Genomic DNA, 22,846 nt, shown 5'->3' with positions numbered 1-22,846 from the left:
ATGAAAAGAGGTTTCTCATTGAAGGAGGTTTGGTTATTCATGATGCGCCGGAATATATTAATTTGAATTTTACAAAACTAATAGCAATTCGTAAAATAAAAATTATCCTTGAACGTATGTTAAGTGGTATTGTAAATTAAATCGTATATGGTCGAATTTCGACCACTAGGCGACCACTAGTATTATTAATTACGTCACAACAACAATCGATAATCATTAAAAAAATCGAAATCGAACAAAATCGACTAACTAAAAGTTCTTTCACAGCACTATTACTAAAACTAAATGTCAGTTGAACTAGTTGACATATTCGGCGATAAATCTTATTTTGTTTGTTTTGAAAATTCAACGAAACGAAACAAAAGTAAAATTCGAGATTTTATAACAGAAAAGTTTGAAAAATGTAGCTGTTAACGGGTTTATTAGTTAAAAGAACATTTAATACGATAATTTAAAAAGATGTGTGACATTGGCGATTCGATATTTTTCACTGAAACACCTATTTTAGAGAAGTTTTTTTCTACCTTAGAGAGGGGCGCAATTAATTATTGCATAGTGTGTTTGCGGACTGAAAACGAAAGATTGTTAGTCCGACCTCAATACTTCATGCGTTTCGCGCGTGCTATGAAAATCGAGAAATATTGGAAGGTATGATTAATTTTTAATTAGTTTTAAGTTAGATTATTTATAAATAATTAATGACTTAATTAAAATCATGCAATAAAATAGCGGGTTGTTTCAAACATAGTGCCCACATATGTACACTTACAATTTGAAATATTGTTTCTATAGAAATAAAAAAAAAATGTACATTTATTTTAATATAAAATATTCATATTAAAAAATATTTCTAACTACAGCGAATTCTTTTTTTTAATTTAAATTTAATGCTGAAATTGCGATGGTGATGGGCGAAATTGTTAATTATTTTTAAATTATATAGAAACACAAGTATAGATTTTTATTAAATATTTTTTTTTTATTAATGCCTATGCTTAATTTAAAATACCTACTTTCTGATTGATTACTTCTTAAGTTTTTATTTTTTATTAATTATTTAGTATTAAATAGTAATTAATTATAATACTCTTTATAATATGATATAAAATAGAACTATATTTAATTTTAAGTCCAGTATGTAATGAACTAATTTAATATACTAATACAATGTTAAGACGAGGTAAGATAAGACGGAGTGCCAGACTCTTACTGACTAAAACCTTATTAAAGCACAATTTGTAATACGCTAGATTCCTACTAGTCAAATTCAATACTTTTTTCGAAACGTCAAAATCAATATTTTCTACAAACTTTGTATGAAATACTCTATTATGACGTCATTCGATTTTGTCGTCAAATAGCAGACTTATTTCTAGAAATCCAGCTAGAAAAAATGGAAAATTAAGTAGTTGATCTAATTTATGAATGAGAGTGTGATTATTTTTGAATATTTTATTGTATTGAAAAGTTGTAATCATTTATTTTTGACCGAGGATACTACCCAATTGACTCAAACAATTGAACTTTTATTTTTTACTAGCTACTTCCGCGCGGTTTCACCCGCTCTGCTTAGTTCCTATTGGTCATGGCGTGATGTTTTATAGCCTATAGCCTTCCTCGATTAATGCACTATTCAACACAAAAAGAATTATTCAAATCGGACCAGTAGTTCTGGAGATTAGCGTGTTCAAACAAACAAACTCTTCAGCTTTATAATATTAGTATAGATACCAGACATAATACAGACAAGTTTTTATAGATGACAACATTTTCTCGTACAAATATTACACTCAATACTCAATTCTTTATTTGCATTCCATATGTTATACAGGTGTTATAAAGTTAAAACATTATATTAGAAACAATATATGGATGCGGCAGGGCACAGCATGCAGAGGTCAGTGTGGGTGAGAGAGAAAGAGAGAGTGAGAGAGAGAAAGAAAGAAAGAGATAGAGAGTAAATAAAAGAGATAGATAAAGAGAAAGAGAGAGAGAGAGAGTGAGTGAGAGAGAGAAAGAGAGAGAGTGAGAGAGAGAAAGAGAGTGAGAGAGAGAAAGAGAGTGAGAGAGAGAAAGAGAGTGAGAGAAAGAAAAAAAGAGAGAGAGAGAGAGAAAGAGAGTGAGAGAGAGAAAGAGAGTGAGAGAGAGAAAGAAAGATAGTAAGAGAATGAGAGAGAAAGAGAGGCTTTGCTTTAGAGAGCGAGTGTATTATTACCCCATTCCTACTCCTGCTTTTGGATAACCCACTACACAGTCCGTAGCTCCGGTTGTTTTCTATACTTTGCTTTATGCGTAGAACTTGTTTTGCAGCACAACTTCATATGCAATTACTGTGAGAGGCAAGCGTACCTGGCTGTGCGGTTCTACACGGCGACGAAGAGAGTGAGAGAGAGAGAGAAAGAGAGTGAGAGAGAGAGAGAGAGTGAGAGAGAGAGAGAGAGAGTGAGAGAGAGAGAGAGAGAGAGAGAGAGAGAGAGAGAGAGAGAGAAGAGAGAAAGAGAGTGAGTGAGAGAGAGGAAGAGAGAGAGAGAGAGAGAGAGAGAGAGAGAGTATTATTACCCCATTCCTACTCCTGCTTTTGGATAACCCACCAGACAGTCCGTAGCTCAGGGGCCTTAGTCTGCTATTACAATTGTGTCAGAATGGTCGATCACTGATCAGTGCGAGAGGGACGGAGCTATACAACCTACATAGGTCCGTCCCTCTTGCACTGCCCCAGGTTGTCTTCTAGGCTTTGCTTTATGCGTAGAACTTGTTTTGCAGCACAACTTCATATGCAATTACTGTGAGAGGCAAGCGTACCTCGCTGTGCGGTTCTACACGGCGACGAAGAGAGTGAGAGAGTGAGAGAGAGAGAAAGAGTGAGAGAGAGAGAGAGAGAGAGAGAGAGAGAGAGAAAGAAAGAGAGTAAGAGAGTGAGAGAGAGAGAGAGAGAGAGAGAGAGTATTATTACCCCATTCCTACTCCTGCTTTTGGATAACCCACTACACAGTCCGTAGCTCCGGTGGTTTTCTAGGCTTTGCTTTATAGTCAAGTCATTTGGTAGTTTTACCTGGAAACCCCCATTTTATCTACCAAATGACTGGACTATTATGCGTAGAACTTGTTTTGCAGCACAACTTCATATGCAATTACTGTGAGAGGCAAGCGTACCTCGCTGTGCGGTTCTACACGGCGACGCGGCTGTCTGCCTCGGTGGACACTATCTTCGCTGAGCTGCTGTATCAGAAGAAGAGGAAGGTCGCCAACGTGTTCAGCGAGAGGCAGTTCCGAAACGTGTTGTGGAGTTGCGATGTGGTAAGTTCTTTCTCCCGTGTCGTGGGTGCGTTTATAAAACACTAGCTACTTCCGCGCGGTTTCACCCGCTCTGCTCGGCTCCTATTGGTCATAGCGTGATGTTTTATAGCCTATAGCCTTCCTCGATAAATGCGCTATCCAACACAAAAAGAATTATTCAAATCGGACCAATAGTTTTGGAGATTAGCGCGTTCAAACAAACAAACAAACAAACTCTTCAGCTTTATAATATTAGTATAGATTGGTGCGTGTATATTGTATAGCGATATTACGTGCACCTCTGCCTAACCCTTGGGGATAAAAGGAGTGACGATAATTTGAGTTTTATCTATTAAAAAAAAAGGGTAATTAGCATGTAATTTTGGAACTGCGTCTCATGTATGGATTTTTTTTTAAACGTTGCCCCACATTAGGATTTTCTCCCGTGTCGTGTGTGCGTTTACAAACATACAAGTTCACATACACATGACACACAGACCCGAAACAACAATTTGTGGATCACACAAAGAGTTGCTATACAAACACGCGGCACCGGCGCGTGCGTATCGCTACACACGCGCGTTTGCATGGCGTCTGTTTCGCTACAAACGCGCGTCAGGTGTGCAAAGATCTACAGGCTGCGTCTAACTTGCGTGCGTATCGCGTCTGTATCGCTACAAACGCGCGTCGACGGCGCGTTTAAAAAACGTGCTGTACATAGGCCCTTAAGGACATCGTCCACAGGCCCGCATCGTGCGCATCGCACGCAACGGATTTTAGTTTGTTTTGTATAGAAACTCATACAACTGCGTCCATTGATCCGCATCGTACGGACCGCATCATCGGCAATGCCTACATGCGATGCGTACTGATGACGTCATACGGAATGCCGATGCCAAAAATCCGAATGAAAGTGGTATCGGCAATCCGAATACGGCCGATACAGTGGATGCAATCTAAAAAAATAATCCGTCCGATGCGTGCGATACGTACGATGCGGGCTTATGGACGCTTACCTTTGTTATCCTTTCAAAATAATGAAAATACTCATAAATACCAATTTATTTACTTGCCATTTTAATACGAAAACAATTTACGCTGTATTTTCTTCACACAGGAGAATAAAAACGCGACACCAGCGTACTACGAAAAGCAACTACGCAAGATACACTACGCCGCCGACTACGCGTACCAAAAAGCTGTAGTCATCGACAATTTCGGGGTAAGTAAGATTATTAGGTAAATAGGTAAATGATCAAATAATGTATCAGAGATATTGTAAGAAAACATTTTTTAAAAAGAGTAACGATGGAGTTTCTTTCTCGTTCTTCTCCATTCGAAGCTACACTTTGGAACGAGCGCCTAGCTTCACTGACAGACAGACTGACGGACAATTCAATTTGACATTTCAAAAGTGCCTTATTTAGGATTAATTGAAATAAATGCTTTGACTTTGACTATTGGTTTTTTTTTTTTTTGAGGGTGGAAAATCATCCAATGACTTCTCCCGCCTTGGGCGAGGCGAGAGGGAGTGTCAGACTCTTACTGACTAAAAACCACCCCGTTCCTACTCCTGCTTTTCGAGCCGGAGCCCCGGTAACCCGCTAGGTAGTCCGCAGCTCCGGAAGGTTATAGGTTTAAGGTTGTAAGTCCGACTGCCGGACAAAGGGTCTCTGATTGGAACTTAAAACGGGATATTTAGGTACCATGTTTTTCAATTTTTATGAGTTTCCGATATTTCGGCACTGTTGCAAGCGCCATGATCACGGATGAACTGGAGTAAATGCGGGTGGATGTTTACGAGCAGACAAATCGGTCTACCCTGTTCTTTCTAGTTCGTTTTGATATCCCGTTTCAAGTTCCAATTCTAGTTTTAGTGACCATGTCTGCCTCTAGTGTTTCAGGTGTCCATGGACGGTGGCGATTGCTTACCATCAGGGGCCTTAGTCTGCTATTACAATTGTGTCAGAATGGTCGATCACTGAGCAGTGCGAGAGGGACGGAGCTATGTAGGTTGTATAGCTCCGTCCCTCTCGCACTGCTCAGTGATCGACCATTTTGACACAATTGTAATAGCAGACTAAGGCCCCAGGTGATCCGTCTGTTCGTTTACCGGCTTATACCATAAAAAGACAAAATTATATATCGACGGTTAAAAGGAAATAGGGTATAAGCGACATTTTGGTCAAAAATTAGTTTATTATGCTATCCTACATAAAATTTTACGCTCTTTCGAATCCGCTTACTCTCATGGCTCTAAGATGACATTTTTGGCGTTTATAGCCTTACAAAAACATTGTCCTAGTATTCTTTCGACGACTGACGAGTTTAAACGGCTCTCCTGAACATTTCATTTTTTGTCGCTTATACCCTATTTCCTTTTAACCGTCGATACAGGGATGTTATGGATATGGATACGGATACGGATAGTGGATTTTTTTATATCGGTTCCGGTTTCGGATACGGATAAGAAATTATTCCAAATTATTCGGTAGTTTCGGATAGTTTCGGTTACGGACATTGGATTTATGGAATTTCAAAAGTAACACATAAATAGATAATGAAATGGTTTTATTTATTATACAGGTTGTTCAATCTGCCTATAAGTAACTTTTCGTAACTTGTCTCATGTCTCATTTAGACTCCGCTCCTATCCGAAATTATCCGGAACATTTATTTCAGTTTCGGTTACGGAAATGGATATTTTTTTATTTCGGATATCCGATAGTTTCGGTTACGGATGTGGATATCCTTAACATCCTTGTCGATGTGTGCACAATGAAAATGCTATACAATGTTTCCCACAGATTCATATAAAAGACCCTATCGGTAAAATGACCAAAACTGTGGAGTGTAGGGGCGGCTACAAGCAGACTGTGACTCGAGTAGTCGATAGGGATCGATTCGGCCAGCTGATCAAACAGGCGGACGTCGGGGTGCAAACCGACATTACCATGGATACCATGGTGATTAGCGAAGCTTTGGTGGACAAGAGACTGAAGTAAGTGGATTTAACTAATATTAATTTATTATTTTTGTATGTTCGTTACACATCACGGAACCATAGGGTCCCGGACCTTTAGTAGGCGTACGAGGGCCCGAAGCCAACTCGCAGAGGCCCGTTGAACAATTTTACTTTAAATGTAATGTTATTATTTATTTTACTATACTATGTTGATCATATTTTTAAATATTTATTAATAATTATATTAAAAAATTAATTAAAAATATAAAAGGCTGAGATATTAGCGCTTGGATTTTCAAAATCCAAGCTGCAAGGAATCTCCGGACCATACGCGCCGTGTCCAGAAGTACTGCTTTCTACATCAGGCTCTTGATCCAACCATCTAACTCAGGTGTTGGTCGAGGCTTTTGGCTATGAGGCCATTGGCAGATACGACTATCGGCACAAAGATTGCTGAATCTACAATGATTAATTTTATTACTATGTTACCGGCTTACTCACGTAACTGTTTGACGAGGAACTTGACTAGTTTCAAGCCATGCTAGAGGCTCATATTCATGAGCAGCATTCCGCGACACACGACGACGAGGTTATGAGCCTCTAGCATGGCTTGAAACTAGTCGAGTTCCTCGTCAAACTGTTACGTGAGTAAGCCGATAACATAATAATTAATTTATTATGTCTCACGAAAGTTATAATAGCTTTATTCCTAAATGCGACAATATGAGCTATTTTTTATATAAGGCTAAATTTTCTCCATGATCAGCGCGATAGTTGCATCCACCTTTCGCCTAACTGTGCAAATGTTAAAATTATTATACATTTTTGACTCCTATGTATAAGAGCAAGAAATTGGACCGTTAATCTCTTATTTTTCGCAGAGATCCGAACCCAGAAATAACAGAAAAAGTAATTTTCCTTGATAACGAAGAAGAGACGCCTGCGAAAATAAGAAAACTCGGTCCTCAGGAGTCACAGAGAGTAGTCCACGTCACTATTACTCCTCAAATTGTCCCAGACAATATAACCGACACACTCCCAGTACCGTCCCAACAGATAATCCCCGCAACATCCAGAATCAACCCTGTTACTCCATTAATCCCCACATCATCCCAACAAAGTTCAATGAACCCTACAAATACAATTTCTACATCCGATAACACCGGGGGTACAGTCCAGAAGGTTGCTAATCCCCAAAATACAATCCCTATAATCAAACTTATTCAATTAAAAAGTGCCCCCTCTGCTACAGAAAGAGTTGATGATCCTGAAAAGCTCCTTCCTATATTCAAAACTAGCCTTGTAAATATAAATAAAATCGGAACTACGGCATCGCAAACCTCGTCTACAGCACAAAATATCACCACTGTATCACCAATAACGTCCAATAATCACCAGAACGACCAAATTATAATTGCTACGTCAAATAATAATTCTACTCTAAATGCAGCTTCAACATCAATTACTTCTAGTGCAATTCCTAATAACGTTAATCGCCAACAATTGTCTACTCCCACTTTGCAAAACCTTGGTAATCCCCAAACAATACTCGCGGCTATTCCACAAAATCTCATTAATACCCAAAACATTCAAAATTTAAGGAACAGTCTTGTCAATAATACGACAGCACGACAGCCCTTGTCTACACAACAAAACAATCCCGTTCCAGCGTTAGCCTTCTTCAGCTATCGTCAAAATATTGGTAATAACCAAAATATAATCCCCACCTCTCAAAATAACATTAACACTACACAAACCTCTATTTCTACCCAATCTACACCCACTACAGCTCCAATGGACGTTGGCAATCCTATCATAAACAAACCCAGTCAAGATCTGAACACCACATCCTCAATCACCTCTCCAACTCATAAACTCCTCCTTGTATCAACTCTAAGTAATGTTAAGCTCCAAAATATCACTCCGACCTCCCAAAATAACAATAATCAAGAACTCCTTAAAATATTAACACAAAATGCTATTAATCCCCAATCTATCCCCACTGTATCCACACACACTTCTACCACCCAAAATAGCCCCACCGTACCACCACTTACGTTCATTAATTGCCAAAATAATGGTAATACTCAAAATATTATACCTACGTCTGAACGTAACTTGAATCCCAAAGTTATACCTGCTACAACGCAACAGAATACCGCTAATCCCCGTGTCAAAAGTTCAGTAAAGAAAGATATAGTTTATATAACCAAACATAAATCCATTAATTCTCGAGCCAGAAGTTCAGTCCAAAAGACTATGTATATGTCCAGAAGTACACAAACTACAAAATCTGCATCGAAAATAATATCTACTGCTAAAGCACAGAATAATCCTCGAACTGTCCCCATTAATCCCCGAGCCATTACTTCAGGCCAGAATACTCCTAATCTCAAAAACACCAATCCTACTCGAAAAATATCCACTAAATATAAGTATAACTTGCTGACCCACCGGAATATGCCAATCACGACCCCAACAACGTCCAGTTCAAGCCAAAATATAGGCAATAACATTCTTAAATCCCAACAAAATTCGTCAAATAACCCAAAAATGTCAACTGCACCGCAAAATATAACTACACCATCCCGAGTCACATCTGGAAATAATAATAAACCTCAAAATGTCATGTCTATACCATCACAGAACTTTGGTAATCCCCAAACAACTCCTACGTCCAAAAATATCCCCACATCATCCCTTACCAACCCCTTTTCACGTAAAAATGCACAAAATATCATCCCCACATTCTCGTTGATAACCACTACTGCCCAAACTCTTTCGACTACATCTCAAATAGTCACGTCTGCCCAAAATATACCCATTCCATCCCCAGCCTTATTCAACCCCCCTCAAAGTACTATAAACCAGAATATTAACCCCACATTGACCCCCACTGCGCAATCATCTCATCCAATCATGTCTGCCCTTCTAAATGTAAATAAAAACCAATCCCCAACCAATTCCTGCACACGACATCATACTGCCAACACTCAAAATGTTAACCCAACATACCAACAAACGGCCACCACTGCCCAAACAATCCCCACAATATTCCAACAAATCTCGCCCACCACCCAAATAATTCCTCTCCTTAATTTCCAAAACTCAAACTTTACATTTTCACAGATGACTACTTCCCAAACAATTACTGTAACATCCGAACAAATCATAGCAGCCCCCCAAAATATCCCATTACCACCCCAAGTCATTTCTGTCACACGCCAGAATAATATGCCAACACTGATGTCCTCTACTGCCCAACAGATTACCAGTACATCCCAAATAACGCCTACCTCTCAAATAATCCCCGTATTATTCCCAACTAACTTCAGCTCACAACAAAATCTGGTTAACACCCGCCCTACGTTATCAGACATGACCCAAACACGTATCACTACGCCCCAAGAAATAATACCAGCCTCTCAAGTACCGCCGGCATACCCAAAAATGGTTATTACCACCCAAAACATCACCGGTACATCCAATAATGCTGCTGTGATACGCGAATTAATCCCCATCACATCCCAAAACCAGGCTATCAGACCAGAACCTATCACGATCACTTCTCAGACCCCGACCTCATCACCAGTTGTGGTACAGACGCACCAAGATCAATCTAAGACGGTAGTCTCATTGGAGAAATTGTTGCAAACTGCTGTTGAAATGCATACGGGATTAGGAGTGTTAATGGTGAATGCAAGTGGGGTTTACACTATTCACCCAATAACAATCAAAGAAGGGGTGCTAAAAGTGCCCTCATTGCAAGCTTTTATTAAGGACGGTTTCCTTGTAAGCTATACTGGGTCGCCAATGTTACTGCTGGGGCAAGAAGAGATCATTTTAAATCATATTTCGCAAAATATTCCGAAGACTGGGATGCGACCGTGCCCTTCAGACGTCTGTGTACAACTGACAAATTTGGAGCCGAACCAAATGTTGCCAGGAGATAAAAAGGTTGACTGGGAAGATAAAATACCTATGGGTCTTATAGCTTACATGGTAAGTGCTTTAGGGAGCTTTTCCAACAGAGATGTGCTATGTAGCTTTGCTATGAAGATGTAATAGCTAAGCTGTGAAACTATGTGACCGTTTCCACTGATACTAAGATATGTAGCTGTGCGAGGAAGATGCGCAGCTCGAGTATGCGATGTATCGATAGTAAGGAAGCCATCCATAGCACGCATCTTTACATATAAAAAAAATAACTTCGCTGTGTTCGTCTCCACCAGTGCTAAGCTATGTGTACCAATGAATATGATTGGTGGAAACCAAACGCATCCACAACAACGTAGCATAGCACATCTCTGGTTGAAAAGCACCGTTAGTATTTGTTTTTGAGTATTTTTTCTAATATTCTATTTTATTATAGGACAACAAAGAAAAGAATGTGCCATCGACCCCAAAAACGCCAATGATAGAAATTGAAGTACCGAAAAAGTCACCAAAAACTTGGCATCACCCCTACTGACTGCTCTAAAAGGCCGGCAACGCACTTGTGACTTCTCTAGTGTTGCGGGCGTCTAAGGACGGCGGCGATTGCTTACCATCAGGTGATACGTCTACATACCGACCTTAAAAACAGAATATTACATATTTAAACCATCAGAGTCACTGTAAGTGTGTACCTGTATTGTAATTATCGAATTTTATTATATTATACTATAAAAAGTAATATAAGTGAAATATTCTTTGAAGAAAATACTCTTTAGAGATTAATGTATGTGAGAAACAGTTATATGGCTAAGAGCGGACATACGAGCGGTGCGGCGGTAACGTAGCAGCGTTGGACAGTTTTTTTTTTAAAACGTTGCCCCACACTAGGATTTTCTCCTGTGTCGTGGGTGCGTTTACAAACATACAAGTTCTGTTAATGAAAGTTTCCTTGTGACGCAAAGCAACTGAGCGGTGCCGCTACGACGTCGCAACGCTTTTACCTCTCTCGCCTCGTCTTGGTGGCTGCAAGTCCGGTGCATCGTGTGACATGCCACAGATATTTCTATGTAAGGGCCTAATGCACACCAGGTTTTTTAAACGTGCCGTCGACGCGCGTTTGTAGCGATACAGACGCGATACGCACGCAAGTTAGACGCAGCCTGTAGATCTTTGCACACTTGACGCGCTTGTGTAGCGATACAGACGCGATGCAGACGCGCGTTTGTAGCGATTCAGACGCGATACGCACGCAAGTTAGACGCAGCCTGTAGATCTTTGCACACTTGACGCGCGTTTGTAGCGAAACAGACGCGATACAGACGCGCGTTTGTAGCGTTACAGACGCGATACGCACGCAAGTTAGACGCAGCCTGTAGATCTTTGCACACTTGACGCGCGTTTGTAGCGAAACAGACGCGATACAGACGCGCGTTTGTAGCGATTCAGACGCGATACGCACGCAAGTCAGACGCGATACGCACGCCTGTAGACCTTTGCACACTTAACGCGCGTGTTAGCGATACAGACGCGATACAGACGCGCGTTTGTAGCGTTACAGACGCGATACGCACGCAAGTTAGACGCAGCCTGTAGATCTTTGCACACTTGACGCGCGTTTGTAGCGAAACAGACGCGATACAGACGCGCGTTTGTAGCGATTCAGACGCGATACGCACGCAAGTTAGACGCAGCCTGTAGATCTTTGCACACTTGACGCGCGTTTGTAGCGAAACAGACGCGATACAGACGCGCGTTTGTAGCGATACAGACGCGATACATACGCAAGTTAGACGCAGCCTGTAGATCTTTGCACACTTGACGCGCTTGTGTAGCGATACAGACGCGATGCAGACGCGCGTTTGTAGCGATACAGACGCGATACGCACGAAAGTTAGACGCAGCCTGTAGATCTTTGCACACTTGACGCACTTGTGTAGCGAAACAGACGCGATGCAAACGCACGTTTGTACCGATTCAGACGCGATACGCACGCAAGTTAGACGCAGCCTGTAGATCTTTGCACACTTGACGCGCGTTTGTAGCGAAACAGACGCGATACAGACGCGCGTTTGTAGCGTTACAGACGCGATACGCACGCAAGTTAGACGCAGCCTGTAGATCTTTGCACACTTGACGCGCTTGTGTAGCGATACAGACGCGATGCAGACGCGCGTTTGTAGCGATACAGACGCGATACGCACGCAAGTTAGACGCAGCCTGTAGATCTTTGCACACTTGACGCGCTTGTGTAGCGAAACAGACGCGATGCAGACGCGCGTTTGTAGCAATGCAGACGCCATGCAAACGCACGTTTGTGCCGATACACAAGCGCCGATGCCGCGCGTTTGTATCGATACAAACGACAACAAACTGGGGGCCTTATCTGCTATTACAATTGTGTCAGAATGGTCGATCACTGAGCAGTGCGAGAGGGACGGGGCTATGAAGGTTGTATAGCTCCGTCCCTCTCGCAATGCTCAGTGATCGATCATTCTGACACAATTGTAATAGCAGACTAAGGCGCCTGCTCTGTAGGAGAAAAACGCGCGTCACCGGCGCGTTTAGAAAACATGGTGTGCTGCGACGCCGCACCGCGGCCGCAACGCATCGTGTGCTCTTACCCACGTAACTGTTTGACAAAGTGACTCAATCAGAGGACTTTGTACGAGTTAGTTTTACGTTTTACGAGTTACTTTTCATATCCCGTCTACTACCCTTAGTCTGCTATTACAATTGTGTCAGAATGGTCGATCTTTGAGCAGTGCGAGAGGGACGGAGCTATGTAGGTTGTATAGCTCCTTCCCTCTTGCACCCTCGACACAATTGTGTTAGCAGACTTGTTCGTGGGTTGACACTCAAAGCTTGACTGCTACGATATAAAAATAATAGTTTCCAGCACCTGATTGTACAATTAGATATCTCTAATTATACAATACTGCATTTAAAATCTCATTTAGTATTGTTTATTTACTTGCAATAGGGTAGATGACTAATTTTTATTTCAATGTCCGTCTTGTAGATTATTTTAAAATATTAGACGCGTGTTTTTTTCTTACGGAAAAAGTACTTTCGAACATATATCGATTTGAAATATCGCGTAACGTCACTTCTAGGTACGTTTTTGTATGTAGAAATGACGTTTTGGCTCTCACTCCTAAACTTTGATTCGTTTTATCTAAGTATTGTTATCTTATACGACAAAATAAAAAAATACGTGTCGAATATTTTTTGATTACCTAACTGACGGACTAAATAGTTTTTTTTTTAATTTTTATACCCTGTCATCATCCCTATTAATTCATTTTATACCTTGTTGGTTAGTACATTATTTCGTCAATACATTAATTAATTTATTTTATGCTAAGTATAATTTAATATTAAGAAAAAATTATGATATTGATCTCTGGTGATCTAAGAAAAAAATTAGGTACTAAGTTTTAGTTACCCACGATTTAAATGTGATTTTAAAATTGTTTTTTTCGGCTAACTCAATTAAATATCTTTTTTATGTTGAAGTCAGAATAATGTTTATATTTTTGAATGATTGCTATAAGATTAATAAGGGCCTATGCACACCACGGTTTTTAAACGTGCCGTCGACGCGCGTTTTTAGCGATACAGACGCGATACGCACGCAAGTTAGACGCAGCCTGTAGACCTTTGCACACCTGACGCGCGTATGTAGCGATGCAAACGGGCGTGTGTAGCGTTACAGACGCGCGTTTGTCGACGTCGACGCGCGTCTCCAAAACGCGCGTCGAAGGCGCGTAATTTTGTATGTATGTTGTTTTGTTTTGTTTTTTATATTTTATTTTATTTTATCATTTTATATTTTCTTATTAACTGATAAAGTGTCATCGTTATGTTGTGTTACAGTGCATGTTGTGACACCTTAAAATGTTATGCATTTAAATTAATTATAACATAAGTTTAGATGTAAGTTCGAAAGTAACAGCTACTGGTTGTCCAAATAAATAATAAATAAATATGACCCCAAATGACCTCAGTGTAAATTTTGAATGTCGTTTGGGGTCTTAATTATGTCATATATGACTTCAGTGTAAATTTGACCCCATATGACTTCAGTGTAAATTTTAACATCAGTTTTCAAATTATAATGTCAAGTCAAGGTATTGTATATTGTATCTTTCTGAAATATTTTATCTATGTGTACAGTGTATACACATAAAAATATATTTCTAAGTAGATTTAAAACCCGGAGCTGCGGACTACCTAGCGGGTTTACCGGGGCTCCGGCTTGAAAAACAGGAATAAGAACGGGGTGGTTTTTAGTCAGTAAGAGTCTGACACTCCCTCTCGCCTCGCCCAGGGCGGGAGAAGTCATAGGATGATTTTCCCCCCTTAAAAAAAGTAGGTTTAAAATATTTATCGACAGACATGTCACATGGGTTGTTTTGTTTTAAGATAAGCCTCCATAGGCCCGCATCGTACGCATCGCACGCAACGGATTTTAGTTTGTCTTATATAGAAATTCATACAACTGCGTCCACTGATCCGCATCGTACGGACCGCATCATCGGCAATGCATGCCTACATGCGATGCGTACTGATGACGTCATACGGAATGCCGATGCCTGAGTGAAAGTGGGTTCGGCAATCCGATTGCTGATACGCGCGTCGGCAATACGAACGCTGCCGATGTAGTGGACGCAGTCAATCCGTTAGATGCGATCCGTCCGATGCGTGCAATGCGTACGATGCGGGCCTGTGGACGCTTACCTTTATATTAGGTGTCATTCATAGATTAGATTCGATTGGAAAATCAAAATGTCGTTAAATGACACCTATATTCTATCTTGGCTTATGATTTCCTTAAGATTTTAGAAGAAGATTGTGTAAATGGGTGTTAATGTTTTAAAGAACAAACAAAGAAATATAACATCAATGTTTAACTCAAAATCACGGTGTACTCAAGTAAATTAATGGAGAAAAGCTCTAATAGTTTCGAATCTCAGACGGACTCTTCATCATGAGCTAGAGTCCCTCTATAACTCGAAACTAGTAGAGCTTTTCTCGATTAATTTACGTCAGTAAGTAAACCGTGATTTTTAGTTAATTTAGTATGTCTCACGATAGCTTTTTATTATATTAAAATATGAATGTTTTAGCGGAAAAATCAGACACGTATTTCTGTTATTGTATTTATATGTTGAAAAAAAATAAGGATTGGCTCTCTACGTCTTGGTTTGTGATGAATTGAGAAGAAAAAAATTGTACTGAATCGTGACGGAATGTGATAATTGGCTCAAAGTCTCGATAACTTACTTTGTATAGTATATACTCAGTATAAAATTATGATAATATATGATATTGTATGTTAATGTAATAATAAAATATGAAAAATTCGGTTTTTTGCCGAAAACATTTCGGTGAGTGTGCGGGGAATTGCACAACTTGATTCCTCCTAGTCCTTTCCATCATCGAACCACAAGACAATCGGCGAGGCGCCACCGTTTCATGGTAAATATCCCACCCACTCCCACGAAGCGCTTCGCTTCAAGCTTCCTTGTGCGAACTGCCAGGGAGTGGAACTCCTTGCCGGAGTCTGTGTTTCCTGATGGGTATAACCTGGGTGTCTTCAAAGCCCGAGTGAATAGGTTGCTTATGGGCAGACGTGCTCCATCGTAGGCCGCATCATCACTTACCATCAGGCGAGATAGCGACCAAACGTCGACCCATTAAATATAAAAAAAAAAACGTGTCTTTTATGTATTTTAACTGATGGTGGTATTTTTGTCATCATTAACCTATTATATTTAAATAAAATGTATTAAAAACATGAATATGTATCATATTGTGTGTAACTCAATAATCTAGTCACTCTGTGTGTATGTTTATCACAGCTCCATAGTAGAAAAACACGCAAATGTTCAATTTAGATGTGTGTCGTAGAAATTGCAACTCAATCGTTGTCTGTTTACAATGATGTGACGTCATACCTACATTATAAGACGGCTGACAGCGTTTTAATGTTTAAAAAATACAAGTATTATGAATTAAGGTATCAAATATTTGGAAAATACATATTTTTCGGTGTTTGTTAAAATAAAAACGTATTGGATATTTCGAATTTAACAATGTAAAGCCCCGGAATCACATACGGTATTACTCGATGGAGCTAAGCTGTCGAGTAAGGGCCTATGCACAACACGTTTTTTAAACGCGCCTTCGACGCGTGTTTGTAGCGATACAGACGCGATACACACGCAAGTTAGACGCAGCCTGTAGACCTTTGCACACCTGGGGCCTTAGTCTGCTATTACAATTGTGTCAGAATGGTTGATCACTGAGCAGTGCGAGAGGGACGGAGCTATACAACCTACATAGCTCCGTCCCTCTTGCACTGTTCAGTGATCAACCATTCTGACACAATTGTAATAGCAGACTAAGGCCCCTGACGCGATGCAAACGCACGTGTGTAGCGATGCAGACGCGCGTGTGTAGCCATACACACCGCGTCACCGGCGCGTTTAAAAAACGTGGTTTGCATAGGCCCTAAAACCCATGGCATGGGCTTTCGTCCACACATTCAGCATTGATCTATAGAGTGAGGCCTCCGTTCAGTATTCGCCGAACAATTTGAGTCAACGGATGTCTGTGCGAGCCTTCGAGCTGGGGCCTTAGTCTGCTATTGCAATTGTGTCAGAATGGTCGATCACTGAGCAGTGCAAGAGGGACGGAGCTATGTAGGTTGTATAGCTCTCGCACTGCTCAATGATCGACCATTCTGACACAATTGTAATAGCAGACTAAGGTCCCTGTGAGTTTAGCTGTCCACTTGTGATTTTTACTCGACTTCGAGTAAAACTATCGAGTAATGACGTATGTGAGTACTGACCATAATGTTCATAATTATAATATGTAATATGTAACAAGAATAATGCACAGTGTTGCTATTTCGAAAAATATTTTAATCAGTCAATCAATAAATGCTATTTCAGTAGAGTGAATTGTTTTATTTTAGTTTTAATTTCGTAGAGTGATGCCTTTGTCCCCGAACGGGTAGGCAGAGGTGCACATTACGGCACGTAATGCCGCTATACAATGTAGGTACACACACTTTTCACCATTTGTGTTATAAGTCCCATGTAATAGGGGGTGAGCCTATTGCCATATAGGTACCGGACACAATTCCAGACCCCGTGCAACTACCTACTGACAAAATTTTGAAAAACCGAAAAAAGCCTAGTCATTACTTTAATATCTTATAGTTGTTTGGGCCCTGTACATAAGAGATATTTACAAATATAAAAGCCCTCCTTACTTTTAAAACTCACTTCTTTAAATCAAAAGTTTTTTTCTGTCAAAAATGACTGACGTCAAGTTTGATCTTGTCTTTAATGTCAAATTGAGCGTAAACAAACGTTTATTGTAAAAATATATATATTTATTTATTTATAAATGTATACAACACAAAAACCACGGAAATTATCCAGTTAACAGAATGAGAATATAGGAAATTTTATTTTATTTTCCTAGGTAAGTTCACAATACATAATAATTATTTAATATAGCTTATATTTAACATGATTTTTCTCTCGTGGCTAGGTTAAAAACACACAGCCCCGCTTCGTACGCATCGGTACGCATTCCGTATAACGTCATCGGTACGCATCGCATGTAGGCATTGCCGATGATGCGGTCCGTACGATGCGGATCAGTGGACGCAGTTGTATGAGTTTCTATACAAGACAAACTAAAATCCGTTGCGTACGATGCGTACGATGCGGGCCTGTGGACGCTTACCTTTAATGTCTTGATAGTACAGTATTATTTTTGTTGATATTAAGCGATCTATTTTTAATACAATTTACTAAATGAAACCGCCGTGACTTTGTTCTACGATATTATTTTCCTCTATGATTCTAATTCGGTTTTTAGGTTAAGATGATTTCAATATCTATATTATTTGGATTTAATTCCTGACTAAAGATACTATTTTCGAAATTGAAACAATCTAAATAAGTTGTGAGAAAAAACTGTATACTCTAACAGCCGCGCACGGCATCCGAAACGCGCGCGACTCGCAAGTTCGTCGTAACAAAAAACCTTATAGCTACTGAACCGTAATGGCTAGAATAAAGAAAAGAATACCAAAAAAAAGATTGAAGAATACTGATCAATCTTAACGATATTTTAAAATCTAGTTAATCTTTAAAATACAATAAAACGGGTTAAACATGAAACACAGAAAAAAAAACAGAATTATTTCTACCTTTTTAGAATATACGGCACAACTATTGCATTAAATAAAATATTTTTACAACCCCTAGCTCGTTACCCTTTCTTTTGATGTATATATGATTATATTCGTTAACTCTAAGTATTGTAATTAAATCGAAAGAAAACACTACTCGTAATTTTACACATCAAAAAACCTGAGGAACACATTGACATTATTATGGAATCTTCAATGAATTTAGTATATTTCTCTTTGAAAAATGTATTATTTTGCTTATTACGAAATGTATTTCGATATTTTATATACTATTGTAATGCAAAGTATGTAAAATATGTATAAACAAAACTAAAAGTGGCCAACACCAGACCGGCCATTTTTTTCGAAACAACAATCGTTTGAAGTTAAAATTAGACTAGATTTATCAGCTAAAACTGTGATATTTGTACATCATCGTAAAGCACAAATCTTCTAGTTTATTTTGATGTATAACACTTGCAAGATAAATTAAATAAAACTGTAGTATTTACGACATAATTGTTGGATTTAATTTCTAACTAAAGTTTATGTTTTCCGAATTGAAACAATCTAAATACATAAGTTGTGAGAAAAAGAGGGAGTTAAACTGCACTTTTAAAATACTAACCAAAGATTTTTTTAAATGGCGCCAAAGAGGCGATGTTGCAAGCTTGCAAAATTAATCGTTTGATATGAATTTGTTACTAAAACATTGAGATTGTGAATTTTGTTTCTAGATAAATATATAAATCACAAAAATGCCGAGATTGCAAGTGGCCTCTGGTAAGTGTAATTACGTTATTAATAATTATGTATTTACTTCTCCATAATTTATTGTTTTTAAATATCCACGGATGCCTACACATTGACGTACTGCCACACTATTTCCACATTCTTCATGCGATTATCGATTCTATTTCTTAAAGAATAAAATTCAAAATATTTAAATTAAGTTTGACAGTTTAGTTTACTTTGATGTGTTGGCGTCATTGCATAAAGCCTAAAACAGACTATCGTATAAATAGGAATTGAATACTTTTGTCAATGTCCTTTTGTATAAGCTTTTAAAATGATGGTTTTATGTGTATATAGAAATAGATTATTGTTAATTTATGTTTGTCTTTTCAGTTATGGCTGTACTAACATATCCGCAGTACTGTTGCAGCTTATACCCAACCGCGGATAAGAAACAAGCGGTGTATTTAATTGGGTTTTTAATTTTAGTCATCGGATTGTTGACTATTACCTTCCTCATGGCAATGTCTATAAGGCACTCAAACACTAAAACTATTGCAAAATAAATTGTAAAATCATTTTCGTTAATATTGTGAGAGTAATTTGTTTTAGAATAAAGACTTGAATTAATTGAAGACGAGTTTTTGTGAGTTTAATTCTTTTGCTGTATATTAGACCGTTTGCTTTAAAACACACTAGTTTTGTGCTATGTAGATCGTATGTATATGTTTCTATAAATAAGTATATCTGTACCCTTAGTATGAGTTTGCTTTATGTTTAAAATAATCGAAACGAGAGCGATCTGATTGGCAGGCTCGAATAAACCAACCAATCATAGCACCGAACGCGCCGTCGTTTTGATTACTTGAAACGCAAAGCAAAGTCATACTAAGGGTACAGGGGGCCTACGCTAATTCAACGAAAAACGAAGTTTCGTCCGAAACTTCGCAGGTTTCGTACTACAATTCCATTTATTGCGAACTTTCGTGAACAAAAATGAACGAATGAAATGAAGATAAATAAATAAATGGATTTTGATATGAAATTAAAAATAAATCGTTATTTTAAGTAATTCTATTAGTAAATCAATAAAACCTACGGCCGAATATTAAACGAAACTTCGCATTCGAGAACCGGAGTAGCCCTACAGTTATCTTTTTTGCGTCGACGACCTGATATATGCTAGAATCCACTCTATAATTATTATTACTCAAATTCCATTTGGTTTTAATTTGTCCATAGATTGTGCAGTGTTAAATCCTGTTGAGACTGCATGGAGAAAGCAAAAGATAACAGATCGTCGTATCAAAAAAGTTTTAGCGTTAGACGTCCTGTGCCGACGCCCTCAAGACAGATACTCAGCCACAGAACTCGCTTCATCCTAGGGATTGTAGTGATAGTGTTAAGCATATTATTCATGTGTATCGCTATAACACTGTACGAATATTTTAGAGTTTAAACATTAATAAAAATATATAATGGCTGTTGTTTCGTTTGTTTCATTCTATTACAAGCAAAACAATTAGGGACTATTTTTTTCAGGGAGGAAAATCATCCAATGACTTCTCTCTGTAAGGCGAGCGGGAGTGTCAGACTTACTGACTAAAAACCACCCCGTTCCTACTCCTGCTTGTCGAGCCGGAGTCCCGGTAAACCCGCAAGGTAGTCCGCAGCTCCGGATACAATTAGGGTCTACTCTATACTATGTAGCGCATTGAGCAAGCGTGGTGATTAATGTTCAAACCTTCTCCGTGTGAGAAGAGGGCTTTGGTCAGCACTGGACACTTATAGGCTAATTATGATCGTGTCATTGTCTACAAAGACAAGCTCATAAGTCACGAATAGCTAGCTACTAGTCAAATTCAATACTTTTTTCGAAACGTCAAAAACTACATTTTCTATGAACTTTGTATGAAATACTATATTATGACGTCGTATAGCAGAGTCATTTCTAGAAATTTCGCTAGAAAAAATCAAAAATTAAGTAGTTTATCAAATTTATGAAAGCGAGTTTGATTATTTTTGAATATTTTATTGTATTGAAAAGTTGTAATAATTTATTTTTAACCCAGTCATCATCCCTATTGAGAGTTAAACATACCACGGTAACCACTTACCATCATAATACGGTGGGCCGTGTGCTTTCTTGCCACCGTCGTGGTATAAAAAAAAACCACAAAGGGCCGTCCATTAATCACACAATCAAGTGTGGGAGAGCCATGCTTCGGCACGAATGGGCCGGCTCGACCGGAGTGATACCACGGCCGAGCAGAAAACCGACGTGAAACAACGCTTGCGTTGTGTCGTTGTGTGAGTGAGGTTACCGGAGGCCCAATTTCCCCCTTCCCAATCTTCCCCATCCCCATTCCCGAACAACAACCCTTAAATTCCTCACTCCCAAAAAGCCGATAACGCACTTGTAAAGCCTCTGGTGTTTCAAGTGTCCGTGGGCGGCGGCGATTGCTTACCATCAGGTAATACGTCTGCTCGATTACGATGTTTCATAAACGAAAAAAAAAAACACGAGGATTTTTAATGAATTTTTTGAGGCCCCCCTCTTCCATGGTGATATGTGGTGAGATTTAACCGACAACAACGATCTAACCCCAACCGACATCATCAACAGAAAATGTGAGTGGGATGGGAACATTTTGTAGGTGAAACAAGTACCTAAAAATATCATCTAACTTGGTTTGAGTTTGGAAATGCATAATTATTTTATGGGAAAGTGGAACAAACTACTCTACAACCCGTTTTAAGGTTTAAAAATGCCACGTTTTGGCGAAAAAATAAAAGTAATACACGTGATATTTTATAAAACACTCCTACCCCCTCATGACCCCTCCCCTAATTGAGTCTCACGTGATTAATGGACGTCCCCAAAGGGATCAGCCAATTTGATTATTACATTTATTATTTTTATTGTAACTTTCGTGAGACATACTAAATTAGTTATTACAGTTACGTGAGTACGTAACTGTTTGACCTGGAACTCGACTAGTTTCAAGTCATGCTAGAGGCTCATATTCCTGAAACTAGTCGAGTTCCTAGATAACATAATAATTAATTACATTTATTGTAACACTGCCTGACTGCCTCGTTGGTCGAGTGATCGCAAGTGCGACTGCCGAACAAGGGGTCTCGGGTTCGATTCCCGGGTCGGGCAAAGTATTACTTCGATTTTTTGGATTTTCGAAAATTTCTCGGTAGTAGCACGGAGTCTGGAACTGTGTCCAGGATATGGCAATAGGCTCATCCCCTATTACATGGGACTTATAACACAAAAATGGTGAAAAGTGAGTGTACATTGTATAGCGGCATTACGTGCCGTAATATGCATGTGCACCTCTGCCTACCCCTTCGGGGATAAAAGGTGTGACGTTCTGTGTGTGTGTGTGTATTTATTGTAACAAAATCAGATTAATGTTAAATGTTAATTTGTCTACAGATTGTGCAATACCTCCATTTTTTACTGCATGGAGAAACCTCGGAAGGTTCAAGGATCAGTTATTCAGAATGGCATCAGAATCACAGGTCCCCTTGCGGGGGAGAACACATGTCTTGGCACCCCCCATTTCTTTATGATAGTAGCCTTCGTATTCCTGTGTCTATTTATTGTAGCGTCCGTTGTAATGGTCTGGAAACTTGTTACAACTTATACCGATGATGAATGAATAAAAGTTTATTAGATGTATTTATATTGTTTTATTTTTTTA

The 22,846-nt window shown here is 39.1% G+C and overlaps 2 protein-coding genes across 7 annotated transcripts in view; one reads left to right on the top strand and one right to left on the bottom strand.

Moving 5' to 3' along the window:
- Positions 1–297: 297 nt before the first annotated feature.
- On the top strand, positions 298–22,824 carry LOC118280836 (mucin-4-like). Of its 6 annotated transcripts, XM_050700443.1 has the most exons (6): positions 298–648; positions 3,115–3,297; positions 4,394–4,498; positions 6,084–6,277; positions 7,123–10,243; positions 10,614–11,633. In XM_050700443.1, the coding sequence occupies exons 1-6, from the start codon at positions 460–462 to the stop codon at positions 10,710–10,712; spliced, it is 3,891 nt and encodes a 1,296-aa protein (XP_050556400.1). In that variant the 5' UTR covers positions 298–459; the 3' UTR covers positions 10,713–11,633. The 6 variants fall into 6 exon arrangements, 2 of the variants coding, with proteins under 2 accessions (XP_050556400.1, XP_035457114.2); XM_035601221.2 differs by lacking the exons at positions 7,123–10,243; positions 10,614–11,633 and adding an exon at positions 22,579–22,824; XR_007706264.1 differs by lacking the exons at positions 298–648; positions 3,115–3,297; positions 4,394–4,498; ... (1 more) ...; positions 7,123–10,243; positions 10,614–11,633 and adding exons at positions 17,525–17,677; positions 19,133–19,178; positions 19,524–19,699; positions 20,373–20,619.
- The window catches only part of LOC118281016 (mitochondrial ribosome-associated GTPase 2), a 121,664-nt gene continuing 104,032 nt past the window's right edge, over positions 5,215–22,846 (bottom strand). The window contains exon 8 of the transcript XR_007706271.1: positions 5,215–5,306. The gene's annotated coding sequence lies outside the window, so the exon portion shown is untranslated. The remainder of the gene's footprint in view (positions 5,307–22,846) is intronic.

Source organism: Spodoptera frugiperda, chromosome 19 (assembly GCF_023101765.2).
Source record: "Spodoptera frugiperda isolate SF20-4 chromosome 19, AGI-APGP_CSIRO_Sfru_2.0, whole genome shotgun sequence".
NCBI classification, from domain to species: domain Eukaryota; kingdom Metazoa; phylum Arthropoda; class Insecta; order Lepidoptera; family Noctuidae; genus Spodoptera; species Spodoptera frugiperda.
The sequence above is the reverse complement of the archived record's forward strand: the minus strand, read 5'-3'. Positions and strand labels throughout refer to the sequence as shown.